Genomic DNA, 23,522 nt, shown 5'->3' with positions numbered 1-23,522 from the left:
TGCTGTGGGAGCCCCTCCACAGAAGCAGGTTCCTCAGCACCTGGGCTTTGATTCCATCAGTCCTCATGTGGGGAGTAAGGCTGGTGTGTTTCCTGCAGCAGTTTGTAGGGTTTTGTGCAGGAGAAATGTAAAGCAGCTCGAACGGAAAGAGAAAGAAAAGAGAAAGCTCAGTGACCCTCGCCGGTGGCTTGCCTCTGTTGCCTTCCAAACTTCTTCGTTCAGATAAGTCGATTCAGAAGCATCCGCGTGCTGCCCTGCTGTAAGAGCGGCTTTCCACAAGGACTTAGCGTGCAAAAATCCACGTGTAACAGAGAGTTTTCAAAATACTGAGCGAAAGAGGCGGTGCTTGATGCGTGAGTGGTCTGCAACGAGCACGGGAACACTTGAAGAACTGAACTGAGAAAATGGTGGAGTCCTGGTTTAAAGTTCTTCCACAACCCCCTGCGAAAGGAAACAAGGCTGGCAGTGCTTCAGGAGGATGGCTAAGCAACCTGGGGATTACTGGGTGAACTGGGAGACTGTGAGTCTTAACAGTTGTAGTTCAGATTAAAGACATATAGGTAGGGGCCAGCCCAGGGAAAGTGGGAGTTTTTAACATTTTAGCAACTTTTGGGCAGTCCTGGTTATCTGGAATGAGACTCAACCCTATTCCCAGTGCTGTCATACCACGTCCTTCTATTTTACTACCTTGTTAACACTGTCTTGTTCTACTGAAAAAGTCTTTTCAGTCCTGTTAACCATTTAACTGCTGTATCCCAAAGCCATCACAAAACAATGATGACTTAAACTCCTCTTTAATTGTTTCCAAACACTTTTTGTGAATTATGAGAGATAGTTTTAGGCTAAAAAGATTGACTTGGACGATTAGTGTTAGCATTTGTCAATTCGAATATGTGGCCAGCATTCACGAAAAGGATAACTTTCCTGAAATACCCTGTATGAAAGTCTGTACAATGATAACAGAGCTGTAATAAATGGAAAAATCAGATAGATGTTCACATTTGAAATAATTATCTTAGAAAAGACACAAGTGGAAGAGGACTGAGGTAAGATTGACCAGGCACAATTCTGCCATGAGTTGTGCTGGGAGGTTGACTTTACAACCTGATCATTCTTTTATCAGCTATTGCAAGCGTATAGGCGAAACTAAGCATTAATATGCAGGTCTGGAATATATAAAAGGTTATAAAAGGTTAAAAACTATTTGGATTATATAACTGTGAATATTATTACTCCCGTAGTTCAGAGACTCCAGTCATAGCTAGCTCTTCGTTATTCCTGGTCATGGGGAGGACTCCGGGGTTATTAGAACAGCTGTATAACATGGGTACTACCAGAGAGGTAAGCAGTTGTATGACAGCTGTGTGGTGAGTCCCTGCACCTGTGTTCTCTTCAATCTAGCACCTCTGGGGGAAGGATCTGGCAAGAGGCATGTTGCCCAACACTAAAAATTCTCATCTTGAGTCGCAACAGAACGACAACAGTCTGGGGATCAGAAGTGCCAGCCCCCTGATTTCCAGCAGCGCCCTTTTCTGACTTGCATCTCCTGAGATGCCGGCTCTAAGCCAGGAAGGAAACCAAGGCTGGTCGAGGCTCCCCAGAGACTGTAGAGTGAAGGGTGCGGCGCCCTGGCAGGTCCCAGCAGAGGTGATCATTAGGCGGAGTAAGGGAGAAGCGTAACGAGCGTGATTTGTTGCACGCCTTCACAATTCATAGTACCCTTTTACAGCTTTGGGGAGGTTTTCAGGTAATGTCATGAGAACGCAGTAACAATAGATGGTTTCAGCATTTACGAGGTATGGTTTCAGCATTTACGAGGTACTACATCCCATGAAATACACAATGCCTGGTGAAAACAGCTTTTCTAACAAAGAACCTCGAGTTAATGAAAAAGCAGTAGATATTCTGGAGTAGCAGTGTGTTCATTTAGCAAACAGATGTGGCACTTACTATATGCATCTCCCACCCCAGCCATTTGTTATCACGCCTTCGCCAAAGGTTACTTGAAAAAAAGAATCACGAGAGCACTCCTTAGTCATAAACAGCAGCTGGTGAGGCTGTAACATCCTGAAGCCCCTGCAGCTGTTGGCTAAGTGGATGCATGTCTGAGCTCCTAGGCATCACAGTGTTTCAGGTACTTCTGAGTATCTCACCCAGAGTCCATATGCAACCTTTATTATTCATTCCTCTTATTGTGTCTCTACAGCATATAGCGATTTGGGGTATTACATTATAAATAAGCTGCACCATGTGGATGAATCAGTGGGAAGTAAAACTCGGAGGGCCTTCATTTATCTTGCTGCCTTCCCTTTTATGGACGCCATGGTGAGTGCCTGATTCAGAACTGAACTTAAATATGAATGGTTTGGGGGTTTTCTCTTAGATGGCCTTACTTCACAAAGTCTGTTATCTGATGGGAAATTGCAGGTGTGCAGAATGAAGGTGTAATTTGGGAGCAGTAGCTCTAGATATACCTGGACACATCATTTCCTGCTGCCAAAAAAGCATCGGGGCAGACCTTGAATATCCAGAGATCATGACAAATGTAAAAAACCTCAGCTGCCTGGTTAGAGTAACTGTATGTGCATGCTGGAAAGCACTTGGTCGTCTTGTGATAAGCTCCACCGGTTGTCTGTGTGTGTCCTCTGCACTTTGTAGTGAGAGAGTTGGATTTGCCATGCATTTCCAGATCTTCTGCAGAGCTCACCAGGAATAAGATCAGTATTGTCTCAAAACAGATTTGTTGAAAAGAGGTTTCTTACGGTCAATTTTTTCAAGCACATCTAAGTCCAGTACATCTCACACGCTTGGGCAAGAGAGCCACACACGGGTTATTGCCCACGCTGCTGCTTCCCAGATCACCAGGATTACTGCTTGTGGCCTGCACAAACCTAAAAATATGACAGTTCTCTTTAATGCCTCTGCTTCTGTGTAAAACTGGTAAAGGAGCCCCTTCTCATGGTGTGCCTCCAACACTTACTTTGCCACTTTGTCTGCTTGAAACAATCACTGACAACAAAAAGAAGTTGGATCATTAAGTTTTCTGGACAGGAATGGTGGTGAATGAGAAGCAACTGTTTTCCCCACAGATTATTTAGTATGATAATCCATCCTGTGCAGCATCTGTTATATGAAGAAGAGGCAGTTTCTTACTCGATCTGCTCAGAAATTTCTATATAGTCTGTAAAATTATTCCCATTCTCCCTGCTAGCCCTAGCAGTGAGGAACTGAATGCAGCAGTGCTTTCTCTGCTTGACATTTGCCCAGGTTCACACCAGGTACTGCTGGTGGAAAGGAGCTCTGGAAGTTGTTCATGTACAATGCAACAGCCAGAAAACAGCATTCTGCGACCTGAAATCTTTCACAAATGTCATAGTCACTTCCCAAACTCTCCTCTGACATTTTTTAGGCATGGACCCATGCTGGGATTCTGCTGAAACACAAGTACAGTTTCCTGGTGGGATGTGCCTCCATCTCAGATGTCATAGCTCAGGTAATGACTCCTCTACGCAGTCACTGTTTCCATTGCATTACAGGCTAGATGCTTTCCTAGGCAAGGACTCCTTTGTACGGAGACTGTCTTCTCTCTCTGCTGGGAACAACACACCAGAGGAAGTAATCTGGTGTCCTGTTCTCCGGTTGTTTCCCCATCTTGTGGAGGCTGTTTGCTGACAGTTGCTGTTCAGGCTGGTCTCGTGTGACTGGATCAAGTCATCCCAAAGCAATGTCAGGAGAAGGGAACCAGGATTGTTTGGGCTAGGGCCTTGTCTTCCAGCACCTCCACAACACTGTTTCAGAATGGCTGAGGAACAAGCTCTATGTACACATGTACATCTGGGACAAAGAAAGGTCAGGCAAAGAGACCGACGGCTTCTACCAGTCCTGAGGCTGACGGAGTGCCCCCATGGGCATTCCCTCCCACGCTTTGCACAGTCGCACTGAAATCCTGAGTGGGGCTCATAGGTGGGGAAGTGAAGGGCAATTCTCCAGTTCACCTGTCAGTTTTGCCCATGCTGTCTAATCGCGTGAGGTGCAGTAGTGTAGGCCGTTGTCTGAGCATCTGTGGCACTGTTCTTGACACTGGTCTGAAAGGAAACTGCTCGCAAGTGCAGCCGTAGGGATCTGTGGTGATAGCTCCTGGGTGATGCAGAGAAGACCAAATGGTGTTTGAACTTTCTTTTATGAGGGAGGTGTTAAATATTCTGTTGCTTTGATCTAGACACACTTAAAAAACAACGTTCCTACATATTGCTGATGGCCAGCGTTGCAGCATTTGAGAACCAATATACAGCCCTCTTTTTGAAGCATATATAAAAATATTACAAAATGGAGAGTCCCAGCACCTGTAAAACAGTTGCTGTGCAGCCCCATTACCAGCTGAATGGTGTAATGACTGGGTAAGAAGAGGATAATAACAGTCCAGCATCAAAGGAAATATGAAGTCAACAGCATTTAGTTCAATTTTCCATAGCATTTCCCTCCCACTAAACACGAGCAAGCCATAAACCAGGTTGAACCATTCAGTCAGCTGCTATTCTATGTTTGGCAGGTCTGCCCCTCTACAGTACTGCCCTAAATCTCTGAGGATAATACCAATTACTGCAAATGACCTTAACTCTCAGGATCTGCTCTTGTTCTGATGTGACCTACAAAGTTTGCTGACACTAGATGAATGTTGGGTCACATACAGCTAAATACAGAAACAAATGCTTATTCTGGCCATGGTACACGTGCCCTTTCCACAATGGTTGGTGAGTGGGGTGCCAGCATTATGAAGAAGAAGACACCTGTTGTCTTCTCTCAACAAAATACTGCACAGAGCAAGAGCAAATCTGGAAGACAAAAAGGTGTGATCCTTCAAACCCTGGAACTCCCTACACCTACACTTACTCCCTACACAAGCAATAGGTGCACAGACATTAGCTATTTCTCCTTGGGTAGCTTCATACACATGCTGCTTGTGACTGACCTTTGCTTCTGTTTACTGAAAAACAATTCTTCTCTAGGGTTCGGGAGAGCGGGTTTGCAAACCTTCATAAGCAGCGGGGCCTGCCTAATAAACATCGGCACAGTGTGATTTTCCTTAAGAATTTCATGAGCTCTAGCAGTGAAGGAGAAACCTGCCCCTGAACGATGTGTTTTGTGCTTCTTGTCACCCCCTTGAATGCCAGCATGTCCCAGCAGGGTTGTCCTTGTTTCTAGTGTTCACGTAATGAAACACGGTTTCGTTCCCAGTTGTGCCCCCATTCACAGACATTTGGAATTCAACAGGCACGCCATCAGCTCTGTACATAATGGAAGAGAATAAATATTCTATTAATCAATACCTTTGCATTTTCTGGATTGAGGATTTAATCTTAGGAGACTGAATTATGGGCAGTTCATTAGCCCAGAAGTTTCCATTTCAGTTCCATCAATGTGGCACTCAGATAACAGATGAGGGAATGATGAAATACTGAAATTTCACTCAAAAAAAAGTAGAAAATTAGAATGACATAAGACTTCTGCTTCTAAATGCGGAAGTGAATGAAACATCTGGCTTTTTAATTGCCGCTGTCCTCTCCGGACCCCAGGGTTTAGAAGCTGACCCTAGAGGCATGTCTGCAGCCTCACTGTATATCAGAATAGCACGTTCTCCTGGGGAGGGTGACACTCAGCCAGGCTTGATGCCAGACCTCGCTAACCTACTCCTATTTATGGCCTCTAGTCTGACACCGGCCAATTCTTTCAAGTACAGTTGAACAGAGCTTCTGTATGATGTTAACTCTTGCTCTTCTCATTCATGTGACCAGATCGAGGGCAGGGGCCTGGCTGAGATTTCTAAATGCCACAAGCTTGAAATCAGATACTGTAGTCATACATGGCTGTTGGTTCAGATGGACTAGCTTGGAGTCGGACGGGAGATGTGTTGGCTCTGAAAGATCAGCCAGACAAATTACTGATCATTAATTCCTTTGCCCTGCAGGTTGTTTTTGTAGCCATTTTGCTTCACAGTCACTTGGAGTGCAGGGAGCCTCTTCTGATCCCAATCTTGTCCTTATACATGGGAGCACTTGTCCGATGTACCACGTTATGCCTCGGATACTACAGGAACATACATGATGTCATTCCTGACAGAAGTGGGCCTGAAATGGGGGTACGTCTTAATATTTTGCGCCTTTTTGAAGTCAGTATTTTTAAACTTCCTTGTTGTGTTACAATACTGTATTAAATCACTGTGTGTGAAGGGCCTGCTCTCTGCATCCTGCAGGGAAAAAATAATTTCTCGTAGAGAAGCAAGGTAGAAGCTACTCCAGCAACGGTGTGCATGAGGCAGTGCTTCACGTGGTACGAATGTGCAGTCCACTGCGCACCTCTGTACTGAGCTCTCACCTTCTAGTGCAGTGAGACACCACGGAATGAACTAAGCGGGCAACGTATTTCACAGGGAAGAAGGTCTCAAAATTACTCTTTTTCCTCAAGTGTCATATTGGTGTTCACGTATCCTTGTCTGATAGCCAGAACAGATTATACAGGTGATTGATAACTTATTCATTATTTATTGAGATCCATGACACAGCTTCTTTGGAATCAGTATTGCTAACATGGGTGAAAATATTTTAGGATCCAGCTATTGAAAACTCTTAAAATGAATATACAAAACTGAGAGTAGGTGGGGAAAGCAAAAATCCTTTGTCTGTGCTTTTGGTTCAGTTCTGCGTGTTTCTTTCCAAAGCCGCCACTTCTTTTTTTTCCCTATGTGTTACAGGGAGAGGCTACAATAACGAAGATGCTGAGTTTTTGGTGGCCTTTGGCGTTGATTTTGGCAACTCAGCGAATAAGTAGGCCCATTGTCAACCTTTTTGTCTCCCGGGACCTAGGTGGCAGTTCTGCAGCCACAGAGGTAAGAAAGTCAGTGCTCCCCATGACTGCAAATAATCGTTTACATAGAGTTGCCTCTGTGTTTTAATTCTCAGCCATGCTGGTAAGAAAAAATTGTCCTAAGAACATTTCTGTTTAGTGCTGTCTTTATCCTCGAAAAGATGACTGCTTGGACTCTTACCCATGAGCATTTCTGCCAGGCCTAGTGGGACCACACCCTCAGCAAGACCAGTAGGATTTTTTCACTGAACAGTTCCTGCACCCTAGGTTTTCATGCTCTACATACAGGTATATATGCTCTGGAGCATTCAGATCCCAGAGTTTACAGGACAGTCATCAGTAGCCCCATGTTCCACTGTTTCATGTCGTATATTTATGGGTAGACAAACTGATGTGAAACAATCCTACTGTTAGTAGTCAGTGCATCACACAGAAGAGGGTAGAGATGTAAGGAAGCACATTAAAAAGCATCTGTCTCCTGGCTGGGATATGAAATGCACCCTGATTCTCATGAGGAATTTCAGACTACTCTGATCATCTCCTACAGCTGATGGTAGCCGGCCGGGCTTCTGATTGTAATGCAGAGCCTTCACCAGTGCTCACCATGAGCTGACCTATTCTCCAAAGAAGTGTGAGGAACCTTTGCTGCGAGTTTCGGTGAGAGGATGTCTAGATCCATGTAGTCATTAGCTCATCTCATGTTTTTTCTATAGGAAAAGCAAAGCTGTAAGATACTAACTGGAAAGGAAAATTGAAACAGCTGATGTGCCTAACAAACCTTCTCTCAGACTGCTATTTTGTCATAGGCAATAGGGTGTATTTCACTTACTCAGGAGTTGCCAGTGACTGCAAATAAACAGCTGTGGAGAGAGAATTTAGGAAACAAAACGCTTCTATATGTGTAAATCGGGGATCAGTCTATGCGTCTCAGTACAAGGGGAGCCAGAGTGGGTTAGCAGAGATCAGTCTTGCATTTCTTTGTGACTTTTGATTTTAGATGCATCACATTTCATGGCTGGCCTGTGGCATTTTGTTGTATTAAGGTGACTCCAAATACCAGTCAAAGCTGGTGGTTTGCTGGCCTTTTTACACAGACAGTAATGACCACGTTTCCACTTTATCCAATTTCCAAAATAATTGCCTCTGAAAAGGGAGGTGTTGGCAACACAGATAACATCAGTGCCTGGAACATCAGTATACACAGCAGTTTTACAGGTCCCCAGTTCAATAATATCAGCAGCTTTCAATGTAGTCAGGATGTCCCTGTGAAGGACTAGGCTGTAGCACGTTCATGAGGACAGCAAGTCCACTTGCTTCTGTTTGGACTGCCAGCACAATTACGGTGATTGGGGTACTTTTTTTGGTGTTGGGTTTGATAGGGGACTTTTTCACTTATCAAATACTGGCTCTAGATATTTAAGAAAGCTTTCACGCATGTATTTTGGGATCCCACCAACTGAGGAAAAAACACTGGAAGAAAAATCACTGCTTAAAACTGCAATAATTTAATCAAAGTGGAATCTAACATACAAAATGTGGTAGCAAAATAATTATTTCTTTAACAGTTACTGTGTCTTTGCAGTCTTTTTGGACTTCATCATGAAAATAAACAAAGTATCTTTTATATTCCTGATTTGATTTAACCCAGTTACGTTTCATACAGGTGGAAATTCTGCTGAAAATACAATAATGGGTGCAGCATGAAATGGCAATTAAAAAGGGTACCATCTTCAAATTCCAATTTGTTTTCTTTGAACCAATTACTTTTACAAAGTAACTTAAGCATTATTGAAGCTATGATTAGCAAGGAAGAATCATCCTACTCTCTTGTCTGTGGATATCACTACTTTCTCTCCTCTTTTTAAACAGTGCAGGGAACAAATTAGCTTGCTGCGTGGTCCTGTGTTTGTACAGGTCTTTTTAACCAAGCAAGGACAGCAGTTACATTTATAATGGGAAAATGGGCTCAGATAACCCAGAAAATGTGCATCGAAAGTTTAGGAGTGAAACAGCACTAGGTAAAAAAAGGTTGTTCTTAACACTACCATGGCCAGGTGTAAAATGAATCTGAATTGAGGTGAATAGTAACAGATCTAAAACGCTGAACAAAAGGCAGTCAAACACTTTGATTTCTGGATTTAAGAGGCGGTATAGTCTCAGTATAGATGCACACTTTGGCTCTGAGGACTAGAAAACTTGGGGTGACAGTAGATTTCCAAGCAGCTGCAGGAAGAGCTCCTTAAAACCCTTTGTACGTGAAGGACATGAATTGCATGTATTTGAAATTTTTCTTCAGAAATCAGAAATGGCAGCAAAATCTTTCATACATTAGTACGTGCGGGGGTTATGTCTTTGATGTACTTCTTGGACTGTACTTGCGAAACAGCAAAATCTTTCATACATTAGTACATGCGGGGGTTATGTCTTTCTTGCGAAAGCGCAAAAGGGCCTAATTCTAAATTGCAGGCAGTGAATTGTTTCTCATGATAAAAATGGCCACTTGGAATTGTTTTTGTCTGGTTTTCGTTGATGAGCCACCTTTTTTTGTCTCTCAAGTGCCTCCTGCCCCAGAGCAGTCCGTTTGAAGTGTGTCAGCCACTGAGGCCTACTGTTTTGTAGTCAGTCTCTCTGTCTTCATACTTACAAATAACCGAGTTAAATGTATGTAAATTAAAATTATGAAATCTGTTCCGAAGCTACCGTGAGCTGTCAGGCGTTCTGCTACTCATGTATCTGTAGGTAAAATAACTCACGAACAGTGTGGGAGGGAGGTATTCGGCTGGCTGAGGGGCACACTCCAGCTCGAGTTAACTATTATCCCAAAATACCAGAGTGATGGTCAAACGACAAAGCTGAGAAACGTAGCTTCAGAGCACAAAATATTTCTTCAGCTTAAAATGCTGGGCTAAATGGTGGACACTCTGACAGTCTTCCTGAAACAAAGACCTACGCCTGCCTGCTTTCTCACTGCGTCAAGGTCAGTGTGGTGACACTGATGGGAAGTGGCACCATGTGTTCGTTTAAGTGTCCTGTTCAAAGATCTCAACTTCATGTTTCCCTGTCTCTTATCTTAGGCGGTGGCAATTCTTACAGCCACGTATCCTGTGGGACACATGCCGTATGGCTGGCTGACAGAGATCAGGGCAGTATACCCTGCTTTTGACAAGGTGAGTGCCCACGCTGGGGGTGTAATACATACCTTTCACGTGTGTTCACATCTGTGGTCCTCCTCTCTGTTACAACATCTTAATTTAGGGGTGGCTTCAGTGATTTCAGGGGAATTTTTGTGAAACAGATATGAAGAAAGTTTGTTCTTGGCTTCATAGTCAAGTATAATCAACCAACCAAAGATTAAATAGGCTGCATTAATGGCCATCTATTGTTTTGCTTCTCTTTACTTTTGATGCTTATTGTTCCTCATCCCACTGATAAGTTTGTCTTAAAATTCTAATTAAAATCAATCGGATTTTGGCAGCGTCGAGCTGTTGTCTGATGTATGATTTTAACCTTAGCTCTGTGTTGCAAGGTATTAAGCTACCTTTTCAAAAAGATAGGTGCTGTATTTTTAAGGATTTTAAAAAGCCCTCACTTACTCACTGTGATGTAGCTACTTGGCTAATGAAGTGATTTCTCACAAAGTGTCCATCAGGGAGCGAGCAAGCTCACGTCTCTGCTCCAGATTCTGCGGTGTCTCTCAAATGGTTTTGGGTTCATTTGCGTATGTTAATATTAACAAAGGTTGTTTCACAGGCTGACAGTAACACAGATAACATACATTATTTTAGTCATACTGACTTAGCTGACCAAGGCTATGAAGATTCTTGTTGGCAAATCACGTAATTACGTAAGAATGCAAGGACTGTGCCTGGAACTGAGCACAGAGTAAATTAGAACCAAATTAATTTTGATTAGACTCTTCTTTTGCTCTGTTTTAGAACTGGTACTCACTATCCCATATGTTAGGCAAAGAACAGCCATGTCCTGTGACACTCTAATTCACATGCCAGATCCTCTCCTTCCCTTTATTTACCAATTAGTGACTGAACTTCCTGGTTCCAAATACTGATGAAAAAAATGTCTGCTTGCCCAGGGGTGTACTCAACTGAAGCAAGCTCCGTTTGATATGATCACTGTGTTTCCAAGGGGAATTTAAAAACAAATCAAAGAAAAGTCAAACCAGTCATAACTTCCTAACCTGCCTGTGTACAGCTAAATTGACTTGTCAGATGAAATACAACAAGCAGGCTTTCTCAGAGATCATGCTGCTGAACAGGAACTGCAGATGCAAAACCAATAAACTGCAAGATAAAAATGGGTTGCGCCAGGAAACACAGGGGCTGCTAACCTCATCTGTAATGAGCTACAATCAGATGCGCTGTTGCCAAGCAAAATTAACAGCAATTAAGACTCTTAAATCCAGGTCTCGTTTAGCTGGTGGAAGATTTGCTGACAACGTTAGCGGTGGCAGGATTAGACTGTGATTTGTCTGTTTATTTCACTTCAAAGGCTGCTTCTTCTAGAGCTCTTGTGGAACAAATGTGAGGAAGAAAAAGATAGGTTAAGGCACAGATAGGTACCATTTATCTAATTGCCCCAGAAGTATGTAATAGGGATTTTAGTTGTATGTTTTAAGAGGAATTTGGCATAAAACATGGTAAGTGATGTAGCAGCAGTATAAAGGGTATCTCATCCTGGCAACCACCTGTGCAAATGCCTCCGTTTCTTTCAAACAATAAATATCAAACCAGAAACCCACAGTGGTTTTTTTTAGATCACTGTGAGAATTGCCTTACCCTTGATCACACATCATTTGCAGGTCACCGTGCCTTTCAGAAGCTTTGTTTCCTTAAGCAAAGGCTTTTACAGAAGAGTCAAGGCAAAACCACTTTTTATTTCTGGAGTCTGAAACGCCTCCATTGTGATTTTCAGATGCCAGAACAGTTTCCGTGCATGCAAACTCATTTTCTTTCATCAGTAACTCGGAAAACTGGCTATGCCCACGGCCATCAAAAGCACGCTGCATTGCCTTAGCTGGCTGATGGGATTTGGGATCCAGAAAGTACGTCCCTCTTCACTGGTTCTCCTGGAGAAGTCAGGTTCTTGTCTTCACAGGGAAATCGTTACCTCCGTTCACATTTGCAAGAGGGATGCAGAGTCCTGCTTCAGTCTTTTATGCGACTCTGCTTCCAGAGCAACCTCATGGCCTAGTAGTTACACTCAGGTTAAGGGTTACTACTGGTTGGCTGAAAGAAAACAGGCATATCCTAGTCTGCCTTCTGTTTTATACGGTGATGCTGCACTTAATCTTAGTGGACTGTGCCATTCAGAGCAACCATGACTATGAGAGGACTTACGAACATTATTTATCTGATTAATAGGTGGGAGTGGATACTCTCTTCGCTCCATCATCTGCATAGTGTTTTGATCCAAGAACTGAACAGTGTGCAAAGGATAGGATGGAAGAGTGTGTCATCAGGGGTTAAAGGGCAGAGTAGAACAAGGGCAGGGTAGCAGCAGTGAGATTCTCTCTTTCTTCACAGCCCTTTTGCTTGGCTAGATTTAGGTGTGCTTTCTTTCCTCTCTGTTATTTTAGCCCTGTTAGAACCTGAACTGTGATCTGTTTGTTTGACAATGGTGAGTGATGTAAGCAAGGCCCATCCTCACATATATAAATACTAACAGTAACAAAGTTTTTCTTCAGAAACACAAGAAATAAGGATAGACTCATGAAGACAGTATATACAGAGAGTTTTCATAACCTGTTCCCAAAAGGGGCAGACGTGGGAATGCGCTCCTGCTTTAGGTTCTGGTTTGGCTACGTTCACCCACATGCACCTGAGCTTCCAAGCAGATATTTAGACGGGAGCGTGGAGCTCTCCAGGTGCCATCACTGTACTAATCACTATGAAAACCTTTAAATTGAAGAATTTCAGCAACTGCTCGAATGTGTGTGAAATGGTGTACCTTTCACAGAGCTCACCTTGGGTTTGTCCATGCCCAAGATCTGTTTGCCTAGGTTTCCTGTTGCTCTTTCAAGTGACTTCAGAAAAGGAGGCTGACCATGTGACAGATACTGCTGTTCCTGAGTTACATCAAGGATGAATAAACGTTATACTACGTCTTATGGTACAGTTTTTGTCAGTGTGGGCACATGCTTGTGTATGTCAAACAGCCCCAGCGTAAATGCAGTAAATGACCCAACAGCCTTTTGCTACAGGGCTTCTAAGGGTGCCCTGCTTTTGATATCCCAGCCTCTCCTTTCACAGACAATTTAGTTTGTTTTTAGTGTGTTCCCTGAGGGCCATTTTAAAGCTTCAGCTTCATTTGCTGTATTAGACATTTGGAAAAAGGCTTTTTTTGTTGTTTTAAATAAAACTTTGCTGTCATGTGAGTACAGAGCCCATGTTCAAGGTGGAACTTCTAATAGTCCTAATTATGTTCTGTTCATTAAACTGCATTAACAGAGCCAGCTGTTCCAGGAGCTTTGTTTATATTACCTACTTGTCTAATTGGATCAGTAAGGGTGCTTGCAGTGGCATATGGATTTGGTACCACTCTGTGGTAAAAAAGAATGGAATCCTATTTTTCCTCTGAAAACATACTACAGACTTTAAACGAAGGTTAAAAAAATCACGTAGAGGTCCCTTAGAAAAAGCAATCACCCCTTTGCAAAGCTGAACATGTTAAATAGGACTTATTCCTTAGAAAATTAGGGAGGTTATGCAGCCCTCAGTGACCATAGGAGCAGTTTCTGTCTGTTTAAGCGGAAAATATTCTGTGACAGTACAAAGTACTCAGAAAGCTCTAGGTTCAAAAAGCAAACAAGCAAAGACAGACATACACGCGCACAGACAGTCAGGTCCAACACATGACCCTGGTGCCGTCATCCTCCCAGTAGTCTGGAGCCAAGCTAATGCTCGTTATCTCTTTCTCTCACCCCAGAATAACCCCAGCAATAAATTGGTGAACACCAACAGCACCGTCACAGCGACACATATCAAGAAGTTCACTTTTGTTTGCATGGCGTTATCCTTAACGGTAAGAAACCTTTGTTCAACTCTTGGGCTTTCATCTCAACCAGAAAATTATCTCCTCTACCTAATGCTAAAAGCACTAGCAGTTCAAGAAAGGTGAGTTGTCTTTTCTTATGAAACTCTTGTTGCTTTTATCTGAAAGAGGGAGTGTGATCATAGTCCTGGAGTACTAAGAAAATCAGAAGTCATTAATTCAGACTAGATGTCTTACAGGTCAGAGTTATTTTATCTAATTTTCATTTCAAGTCAACCTCCACGTGCGAGGAGATACCCGAGGTCTGCTTTTCTTTTATCTCTCTTTTTTTTTTTAATGAACAAAACTTCTCGTAATCAGCTCATCAGGAAAATGAAAAACCACATTTGTCTCACGTGCAGTGGGATGGCAGCCTGTTCCTGAGCCTCGTTTGCTATGAACGGTGGGAGAGGCAGCGCGTGTCAAAACAGCAGTAGCTGTTCCCTGCCGCCTCACGTGGCATGGGTCTTCCATGCTGGGAGTATTTTCATGCATGTTAGTTTTGTTTACTCTCAAAATAAACTAAAAAGGGCAATTTGGGAGACGGTGCTGACACTGACAAAAGGATCTATAGCCTTGTCCATACTGGGAAGCATTGCAAGGGGCTGACATTCAGGCAGAAATTTTGCTGAGATTGCAGCATTTCAAAATAACCAGCTTGCACACATAAGTCCAGTGCATCTTCCCCAAGAAAACTGCTTCTGCAGAAGTCTTTTTTAGTAACAAACAGGCAGTTGTGGAAGAAAACTCATGCAAGTGGTGGGGATCATAGCAAACAATGGAGGAGATGGCTGGGGTAAATGCAACTTCTGTTGCTACATAGGATGGATTTACATCAGTGCTTGAAGCTGGTCATGTCACCCTCTTCCCCTTTGGGGTAGACTTGCGTTAGCAACCACACCTCTGTCCGTGACATTCGTTAGCAGATTCGTGATCACTGGCAGCCAGGACCTGTCCCATCTCCCCAGACAGGAACAGGACAGCCAAGGGGCACCAGGGCAGGCGCAGCATCGAGCACCTCTCTGAGGATGGGAAGGGGCAGAGGCCAGGCTGGGGGGTGGGCCCATGGGCAGGCCCAGCTCAGCGGGGCCCATGGGTGAGCAGAGCAGGGCTGTGGGCAGCTGGAGAATGGTCCTGATGCAGCATAGCTGGGATGGGGGCTGGTGGTCCCAGGGGACTGACTTGGGGTCCAGGGGCATGGGCAGGGTGGGGTAAGTTCATGGGGGGTTGGGCAGGGATGGTCAGGGCTGGCAGTGCCCTCAGGGCCATGACAGCTTCCCTCCCCAGTACCTGCACTAGAAGGACAAAAGTCAAGGAGAACCTAGAAAATAAGTTTCTCAAAGAAAAAGTCCTTCCTCATACTAGAAAAGTAAGCGGGAAATCACAGAATGGTTTGGGTTGGAAGGGACCTTAAAGACCATCTAGTTCCAACCCCCCTGCCATGGGCAGGGACACCTTCCACCAGACCAGGTTGCTCAAAGCCTCATCCAGCCTGGCCTTGAACACTTCCAGGGATTAAGATCCTTTTCCCTAGGTAATGTTAGCTGCTGGCAGCCACGTGTTTAGTGTTCGCTCATCTGCCTGTGAGCTGCAAGGCTTCCCAGGCTGCTTTTGTGTTAGTTAGTGCCTGCTGTATTCAAGTGATGAGCAGGGGGCTCCTTTGGGAGGCCACAAGCTGCCACTGCCCACCCCACGTGTCGGTCACAGCCATGCCTGCCCGCACCCGTCCGTGTGCAAGCCCCGCGCAGTTGGGGGAAGTTGCGTGCCCTGAGTTCAAATCAGGCCATCGATTGTGCAAGCGACACTAGGGAAACTGGGACATTTAACTCTTTGAGGGGACTGGGAGGGGTGGCATCTGTTCATGGCTCAGAGTCGGCTTGGAAGGTAGGTGATGTCTTAATAAGAGCTGCGAGCACCCTTGTTTAAGTCGCTGCCTTTGGGTTAAAAGCATGGCCGGCTGTGTGTGGCTGAAGCAAGATCACTGCTTGAGGAGCATACAAGATGCTGCTCGGACAAAGCAATATCTCAGAGACCACTGGGGAAGCACCCTAGCTCACTGTCACTAAAAATGACCCAGAACAGTCTGTGCTTGCTTGTTTGTTTCTGCCACGGAAGGAGCAATCGGTTCCTGCAGCAGTAGGTAGTAAGCTACGCTGCTCAGTTCGGCTTCCCCGCCCAGCAGCCTCAGCTGGGACGGACCGCGGTGCTTTAAGGACACACTGCCAAACACCAGCTCCTGTTAGCTGCATGGTTCCAGTTAACTGAAGCGTCAGCGAGACACGTGGCCAGTTGTATCTTCATGTTCTTGAGTGCTGTATGTATTACAACAGGTTTTCCCTTCCCAATTAGACAGGCTCGAGGTGCCAGGGGTGGCATGCTGTGCGCACCACGCCACGTTCGTCCGTCTGTCACCAAGTTAATGTACAGCAGGAGAGCGGCACAGTACTCCTTGGGTTTAACATGTATTCTGTTGGAAACAGCGCAGAGTTCTTTCCAGCTCTAAGAATAATAGCACCAGTGTTATTATAAAAAGAATTTCAATGCTGCTTTGCTTTTTTTTTGTTTTTAAATGGACATGTAGTTATGGACAAAGAGGGAAAGTAGCAATTTACATGCTTAAGTCTGATTAAGGGGACAAGCTAATTGTTAGATCTAATTAGCAGACACCACTTAAGAAAAAAATCCAGATGTTTACGTTTGCCCTGTGATTTTTCATTCGTTTCTATTCCAAAAGGAGACTGAAAGATAGAGGGAAAACTTTCACATTTACACCGGTATGTGTGTGTGTGGTTTACGCAAGGCTTACAAATTTCAGATTTAAGTCTTACAAATCACAGACAAACTAGTAAAAACTGTAAATCCCTCAAAAAACCCCAACCAAAACCAAAACATTGCCTTGAAGTTTCAGCTAAAGTGAAGGCTCAGACACGGAAACTGAACAAATTCGTATGCGTTAGTTGTGTCGTGGTAACCAAATTCAAATGCCAGGTAACCTTCTTTAGATTTAAATCTCAGTGAAAGTTTAAATTTAATTTACTTAGGAACAAACAGATGGTCAGTTTACTGGCTTACATGTTTGGGCCTGGGAGTTGAATATGTGTGAGTCTGTACATGTCAAAATGCCTCCTGCTTTACAGTCAGGTTTGTCTATAATTAAGTCTAATGACAGCTTTAAATGATTCTAATACTTAGAATATTCCTTTCTATATTGTATATTAGGCCATTTTTAATATTCTATAATAAAATACCACATTTTGTTGTGAATGGAATGTAATATTTAGATTAATATCTGAACTTATTCTTTTGACAGAGGAAAAAACACATTGATTTCTAAGGGCTCCTGCTGGTGAGCATCTGTAGTTTAAGGAGTTACTATTGGCAACTGTCTGCTTCCTTCCCTTGTTGGAAGTTATCAGCCCCTAAGGAAAAGCAGCACGCAGGCACTGTGTCAGGTCTCCAGTGCTTACATCTTGTAGCATAGCAGCATAAGCTACCATCAGTTGGCAGTGGTACTTGTCTCACATATTAACCTATACTCTATGTAATTATAAATGTGTATCTGATAAGTATATAATCATATGCAGAGTGTAGTTACATACAGTTATAAGTGAGGTTTTTGTATTATATTATAATGACGAGAAGGTTTAAGCATTTAACATGTTTGCCTAATGACCTCCTATTTCTCCCCAGGCGTGGGCAGAAAAGTGGGAGAGTCTGGGGACCGTGGGATCTTTAACTTACCTTGCAGTATTTAATAGTGGGATCCCATCAGAGTCTTGAAACAGCAGAAAGGGCTCCAGAGTCCCAGGGTTTCTTTTTCTGTGTTCCTGTGAATGCAATGTTTCAATTTCAGCCTGAACAGGGGAAGAGGAAAGTCTCTGCCTCATTTGATGACACTTTACTGCAAGCCATCCCATCATTTCCCTAATGCTCAGTCAGCATCTGCTTGGTTATCTTCTCTAAATAATCATCAAGCAACTAGGCAATAAGAAGAAAACAGTGATCAAGAACAAGGAAGCCAGTGTAGCGTGGAAAATTCCCTATCTAAAAAAATCAAATTACAGAATACAGGGCTCAGTAGTTGCCACTTCCTTCTTATGTCTTGATTCTGTAAGAGGTGGAGCCAATTGCTGTGGAAGAGACGCAGCTGTGCTTCATTCAGGCTGAGAAGCCTTGTCTGTTTTAAAGGCTGCTCCAGATGCCCAAGCTTTTGCGCTCTGCTTTGGATTTGGGTATGCCAAATTAGGAACTGCCAAGTGGATACCACCTGCCGGCTGTCCTGTCCGGTTGGTCAGCAAGGCGTCGCCAGCCGCTGAAATGCAGGCACTGGCAGGTAAAACTGGAGCCCACCTGAGTGAAGACTGAATATTCCTACCAGCTCAGTCTACTATTGAAATAGCATTGCTTTATTGGTGTGTTCCCACTCTGGTGCTGTGCATCTACCAAACATTTTGTACTCAATACCCGTTCGATTTCCAGTTGAACTCAGCAAATCTTGTTATTTCCCAGCCATCAGTCCTGCGGCTGATTTTTCCCGTGAGGGTCACCAAAGACTATCCAGCTTTCAGTAGTCCCATCTGACCTCAAATTTTCAGTCTCTAGCTTAATAAATATCCCATTTCATATCACTTTCTGCTTTTACCTATAAGTTCATTTTCCACATGACAGACTGTCGTCTCGATTAAAGCTCTTGCATACGTAAGACAATGAAGTATTTGATGTTTTCAGCTACGCTGTCCTGCTAACCACTGAGACACAAAGCGGTTATTGGTAAAGGACGGGAGTTAAAGAATTAATTCTTTGCATCCCCATCATGAGACCGACTGCTGTCCTACTAGGCATCCTTAGCTTGCATTCAGGGTAGTACGAGTTAGGCTTGCCTATTGAGAAATGCCAGTGAACACGTTCCTGTTTCACGGATGAAACCTTTCGAAGGCAGAAGAGGGGTGTCCGTAGCGTGATATAACCGCACGGCAGTTCTGATGCGCTTAATGAGCTCCGATGCCTGCAGAAGTATCGCGCGCTTTGCTTTGTTCGGAGACCAAACACCTGAAGGGTCTTATTTCAGGGCTTAGAGAGAGTAAATTGCATTCAGGTCCTGACAGCAGATTAGCTTTAATTTTTACATGCCTCCAGCAGCCTCACTGTAGCCAGAGGGCGTGCAAAGAAGTATTGTAAAACAGCATTTACCACTAGCAGTATATGTGAACATACCGTGACCAAAATGTAGGTAATTTTTTCCCCCTTTCCTAAAGAAATTGAGGTCAGTTACCACTACTACTGTGAAACCAATAATAGACTGTCAGCTACCAAGAAAGTACAGGAATACTAGAATTTATGCCCTCGCCTTCATGCATTTTAGCAAACAGAGTGAGAAGGTTTTTATGTACACACTTGATAGAGTTTGGCAAAGATCAGCCTCGAGTAGAGCAAAGTGATTTGCAAATTCTGACCGGTGAAAGAGACTATCAGGGCTTTTACTCTGTTATTCCTCCTTCATTCTCACTTAAAACAAGTATCCACTGCCCCATCCTCATGGTTTCAAGTGATTCAGATGCAGGAAAGGGTAACGAGAAAAAAGCAAGGGACACTGTTTCTATTTCCTTGTGACTGATGCCATAGATTTTCTCTATGTATTGAGGGAGGATTGCTACCTGATAAAATCACCCCGTTATTACAACTCTTAACAACTTTGATAGCTCTATACATTCTGGGCTTCCAATGCTGGTTCTTAGTTCACAAGCTGAAGAAAGCATTTTTAGGACAAGGTGGCGATTTCTGAGGTCCATAATTTAGGTGTTCCTCTCTCTGCTTTAGGCCTAACATGCCTGCAGTGCTGAAACCTTCCCGCTTGCCCATCTCAGCTCTCCCATAGATAGATGACTGATAGCAGACATTCAGAACATTCAGACATTCATTGCCCACCAGGAGCAAACTGGGAGTTGGAAAAGGGGGCAGGATGGGTGTGTGTGAAACATGAGCGTTTTTGATGCTAAAGAGAGAACCAAAGGTGTAGCCTTTCTGCAGTGATGGTGCAGGAGGGCCCATTTAGCTGAACAAGTAGTTACAAATACATGGAACTTAACAAAGTCTCATTTTTTCGTGAATTTGTGACTCATGGCTGAGGGAATAGCATCAGGGTCTCAACAGAAGAAGCCATATTTTAACTTCTTGGCCTTTCAGATACTCTACATCTTTCCTGCAAAAGGAGAATGCAGTATGACACACCATAATAAACCTCATTAATCACTTCTGTCTTGAGGATTTGGCTGTCGTAGTATTTCTACTGTACTAGAGGAAACAGCTTAGCCACACCATAGAAAACAAGCTTCATCACGATGAAGCCTTCCTGTAAACACTGAAATCTGTGAGTTTATCCATGTTAATGTGCTCAAACTGTAACATTGCACAGGATAAGTTACTCTGGAAATCAAAAATTTGAATTCTGGATCAAAAAGGTAATATGACTTCTGATGATATCTGACGATTCTATGATGGCGATAATAATTTCAGTTTTTGAGGTTGTAGTGTTTTAACAAACATGGCCAGGGACATGAGCCAGAGTTTTGCAGCGTTGTAGTTCCAGCACATCAGTTACCAGCCACTGCATTAAAAATTATAAATGGAAGATTACTTAAGAGCCAACTTTCTTAAAGCGTCTTGTGTTACTGCATTAAATAGGGCAAGCCTGTGTGGTTTTCTACAGCTGACCACGGTTATATGATTTTTTGTGGGTCTTGTTTGGTTTTTAAGGAAGATAACTGTGGAACTTTAGAGTTTGAATAATAATTTAAATTTTTCAATGCATCATAAGATATCAAATCACAGATTAATACTGGCAACCTTCATTCCCCTTCCACCAAATTAACGCAATCGTACTTTGTAGTACATTGTCCGGTTCAACCAGATTAAAGCCGTAGTTCATGCTCCCCTGCCCAAGGTCATGCTTACAGCTCTCCTCAACAGGAGATTTTCCCTGAATATCTCCTTTTCTGCTCGTGAGAATAATTAATTCCCCCGGTGTAGTGTTGAAGAGCTTCAGACTCAGCGTAATACTGCAGTGCATCCCTCCATTCCTGGTATTTGTTCCTTGCTTTCAGGAATACCTTTTTATAACCAAGAAGAGCTTAGGCATAGCTAGTAATCGGCTTTAAGAAACTGTCCAAACTACATTTTCTTCACAACTGAAGTACTGTATAGAATTATTTAGCTTTCTGTGTAGTTTTTCCTCCCAAGTTTAAGGATGAATGACGGGAAACATGCACAGCAACCACGTTTTGCTGCCACCATATATACCTGTGACTTTCAGTGTCGCATTCAACGTCATGGGTCAAAAAGCAGCCAAAAGTTTAAGTCATTGCAGAGGCCACTGGTTTTGTGTTCAAGGTTCATTTGTTTTTTCCTATCTTTTATTGGCTGGCTTTATTTTACATCTCTGCACTCTTTCATTATCAAAGGTTACAACTAGGCTTTATTAGAGACACGGGATAACAGTACTGAGAGGCAGTAAAATCCACAGGAAGAAATGTCATGGCAAGAAACCGTTCCCTCTCAGGGGGCGCAACCCCAGTGCCAATAGGGCCAGTATCTGGAATTCCCTGGGTGACCGAGTTCAGTGACTGTAGAATCTTTTGTGAGTATACAGAGAAAAGAAATAAAAAAAGAGGGACAGAGTTCCCCCACACTCCCCGATCTTATTTCATCAATGGCTTCATTACAGCCTCATTGCATTAAGGAGATTTCACAAGTCCTATCTAGGATATTCGCATCCAAAAAAAGCATTAACTTTTCAGACTAAATCCACATTCTTTGTACTTCACTGTCATACATCACATAGATGCCAAGGACAGCTTTTGGAATAATACCACCCATCCAGTGGATGAGTTTGCTTTCACTGCTTTGATTTCACTCGTCTCTGAACTCCCAGATTTTTATCTTGAGGCTGCTGGCCCAGAAACAACAATCGGAAAATGGCATATTGGCAGACAGTCACTCAAGAAACGTTTTACTTTTTCAAGGTCAGGTTTAGTTCCAGCTTCAGTGAAAACTATTTCAGACACGAGTGGGAGTATTCCTGCCTGCTCAGGAAGATGCTGGACCACCAAAAGCTGACGTGATAAAGTCCTCACGAGAGCCTTGTCCCATCAGTGGTACCGCACTGAGCCTTTGTCCCAGAACAAAGGATTTCTGTTTGCTCCAGTGAGGTGGAGACTGATATCTCCTTCATGATTGTTCAGGTTTCACACAAAGGGTCCATTCTGCGTGAGTGGCTGGAGCAAGCAGAAGAGGAAGGGTCAAAAATTGTCACTGCAGCATGTTTCTGCTCAAACTCTCCAGTCGCAACAGGAGGCAGCAAGGGCTGCAGGAAACTAAGGACAGAAGAAAATGGCTAAGTTGTGAAATTGACAGTTTTCACCGAGAGCCTAGGAATCTGCCAGCTTTGATTCATTCAAGCTTTATTTTAAAGTGAGGCTGTACTCAGCAAAATACCCTGCTTTCTGTAAAAAATAAAGCAGCATAATTCAGTGGGGAGATACAATGACTGTCTTAAACAATTTAGTGACCCCAACCCAGCCTGAAAAACACCACCTAATTATTCTCAGCAGCAGTTGGTGAGAAAGCAGATGCGGCATCACGTCGATGCTATCAGAGAGTCGGCGTACCGTGCAGCTGCCGGACCGAGCCTTTTTTCTGAGGACTGTCGTGCTCCGTCACACTGAACTGTAAGGAAAGCTGTGGGGAGGCTTAGGTGTGCAGACACCGCTTATATCGGGAGAAGATACGAAGTTCAGGAGTTTTCCCGCAGGCAGGCTCTGGTTTCTTTTGCTCCCCCTGCTGCTTGACTGATTTTGTGAGAGCTGTTTTCAGCCTCACACCGCAGAACACAAAGTTCACAGAAATCTATACCGACTCACGTGCGCCGGAGGGATAATTGCTGTCAGAGAATGTCCTTGTGATTTAAGTCATTGGTGTGATGATAAACTGCTTTCAAATACGAGAGCGGTCTGGCATTTTTACTGCTCACAGAGCCAGGGCTCTTCGCTTCATGGGATCACAGGATTGTTCAGGTTGGAAGGGCCTCAGGAGTTCATCAGGTCCAGCCTCTGGCTCAGAGCAGGGTCAGCTGTGAGGTCAGCGCAGGTTCCCTGGGGCTTTGGCCAGTCTGGTCTTGGAAATGTTAATGTTTGCCGCACAAGAAAAGGCCCCACTTTCTACCCACTTCGGAATTACAGGACACATGAGCCCATCATCATGATATCCCAACAGAGTGGGGATATGTGGGATGTGGGAACCTTCAATGCCTCCCTTTGGGCTGATCAAATTTTTTTTGCTATATCAAAATTTTAAAAAAAAATCAAAATTAAAAAAATCAATTTTTTTTTTGTATATCAAAAACTCCTCAGAACTGGGGTGGCTGTGCAAAACATGATTTACAGCGAAGTTACAGGATTCTGCAGGTCCATTCGGGTGCGGGGCCGGCTGTGGTATGCAGCAGGCTTCCATAGCAAGCCAACTATGCTGGCCTCTGCTGTTGTGCCATGCCCAGCGATTCCTCCACAGCTTCCAAAGACCTTTATGATTGTTTATAGCAGTGACACTTTAAAGGTGTCGTG

General features: G+C 43.7%; 1 protein-coding gene across 1 annotated transcript; it reads left to right on the top strand.

Annotated features, from left to right (window-relative positions):
- Window positions 1-1,551: 1,551 nt before the first annotated feature.
- Window positions 1,552-18,241, top strand: LOC104516318 (progressive ankylosis protein homolog; the record flags this gene model as incomplete). Its single annotated transcript, XM_010160611.1, has 8 exons — window positions 1,552-1,663; window positions 2,207-2,325; window positions 3,410-3,493; window positions 5,966-6,136; window positions 6,749-6,883; window positions 9,936-10,028; window positions 13,804-13,899; window positions 18,097-18,241. Coding segments are annotated over exons 1-8 (955 nt in total), but the record flags the coding sequence as incomplete, so codon positions are not given.
- Between the last annotated feature and the right edge of the window lie 5,281 nt (window positions 18,242-23,522).

The sequence above is a fragment of the Eurypyga helias genome, unplaced genomic scaffold (genome assembly GCF_000690775.1).
Source record: "Eurypyga helias isolate BGI_N326 unplaced genomic scaffold, ASM69077v1 scaffold6591, whole genome shotgun sequence".
In the NCBI taxonomy this organism is placed as follows: Eukaryota; Metazoa; Chordata; class Aves; order Eurypygiformes; family Eurypygidae; genus Eurypyga; species Eurypyga helias.
The sequence above is the reverse complement of the archived record's forward strand: the minus strand, read 5'-3'. Positions and strand labels throughout refer to the sequence as shown.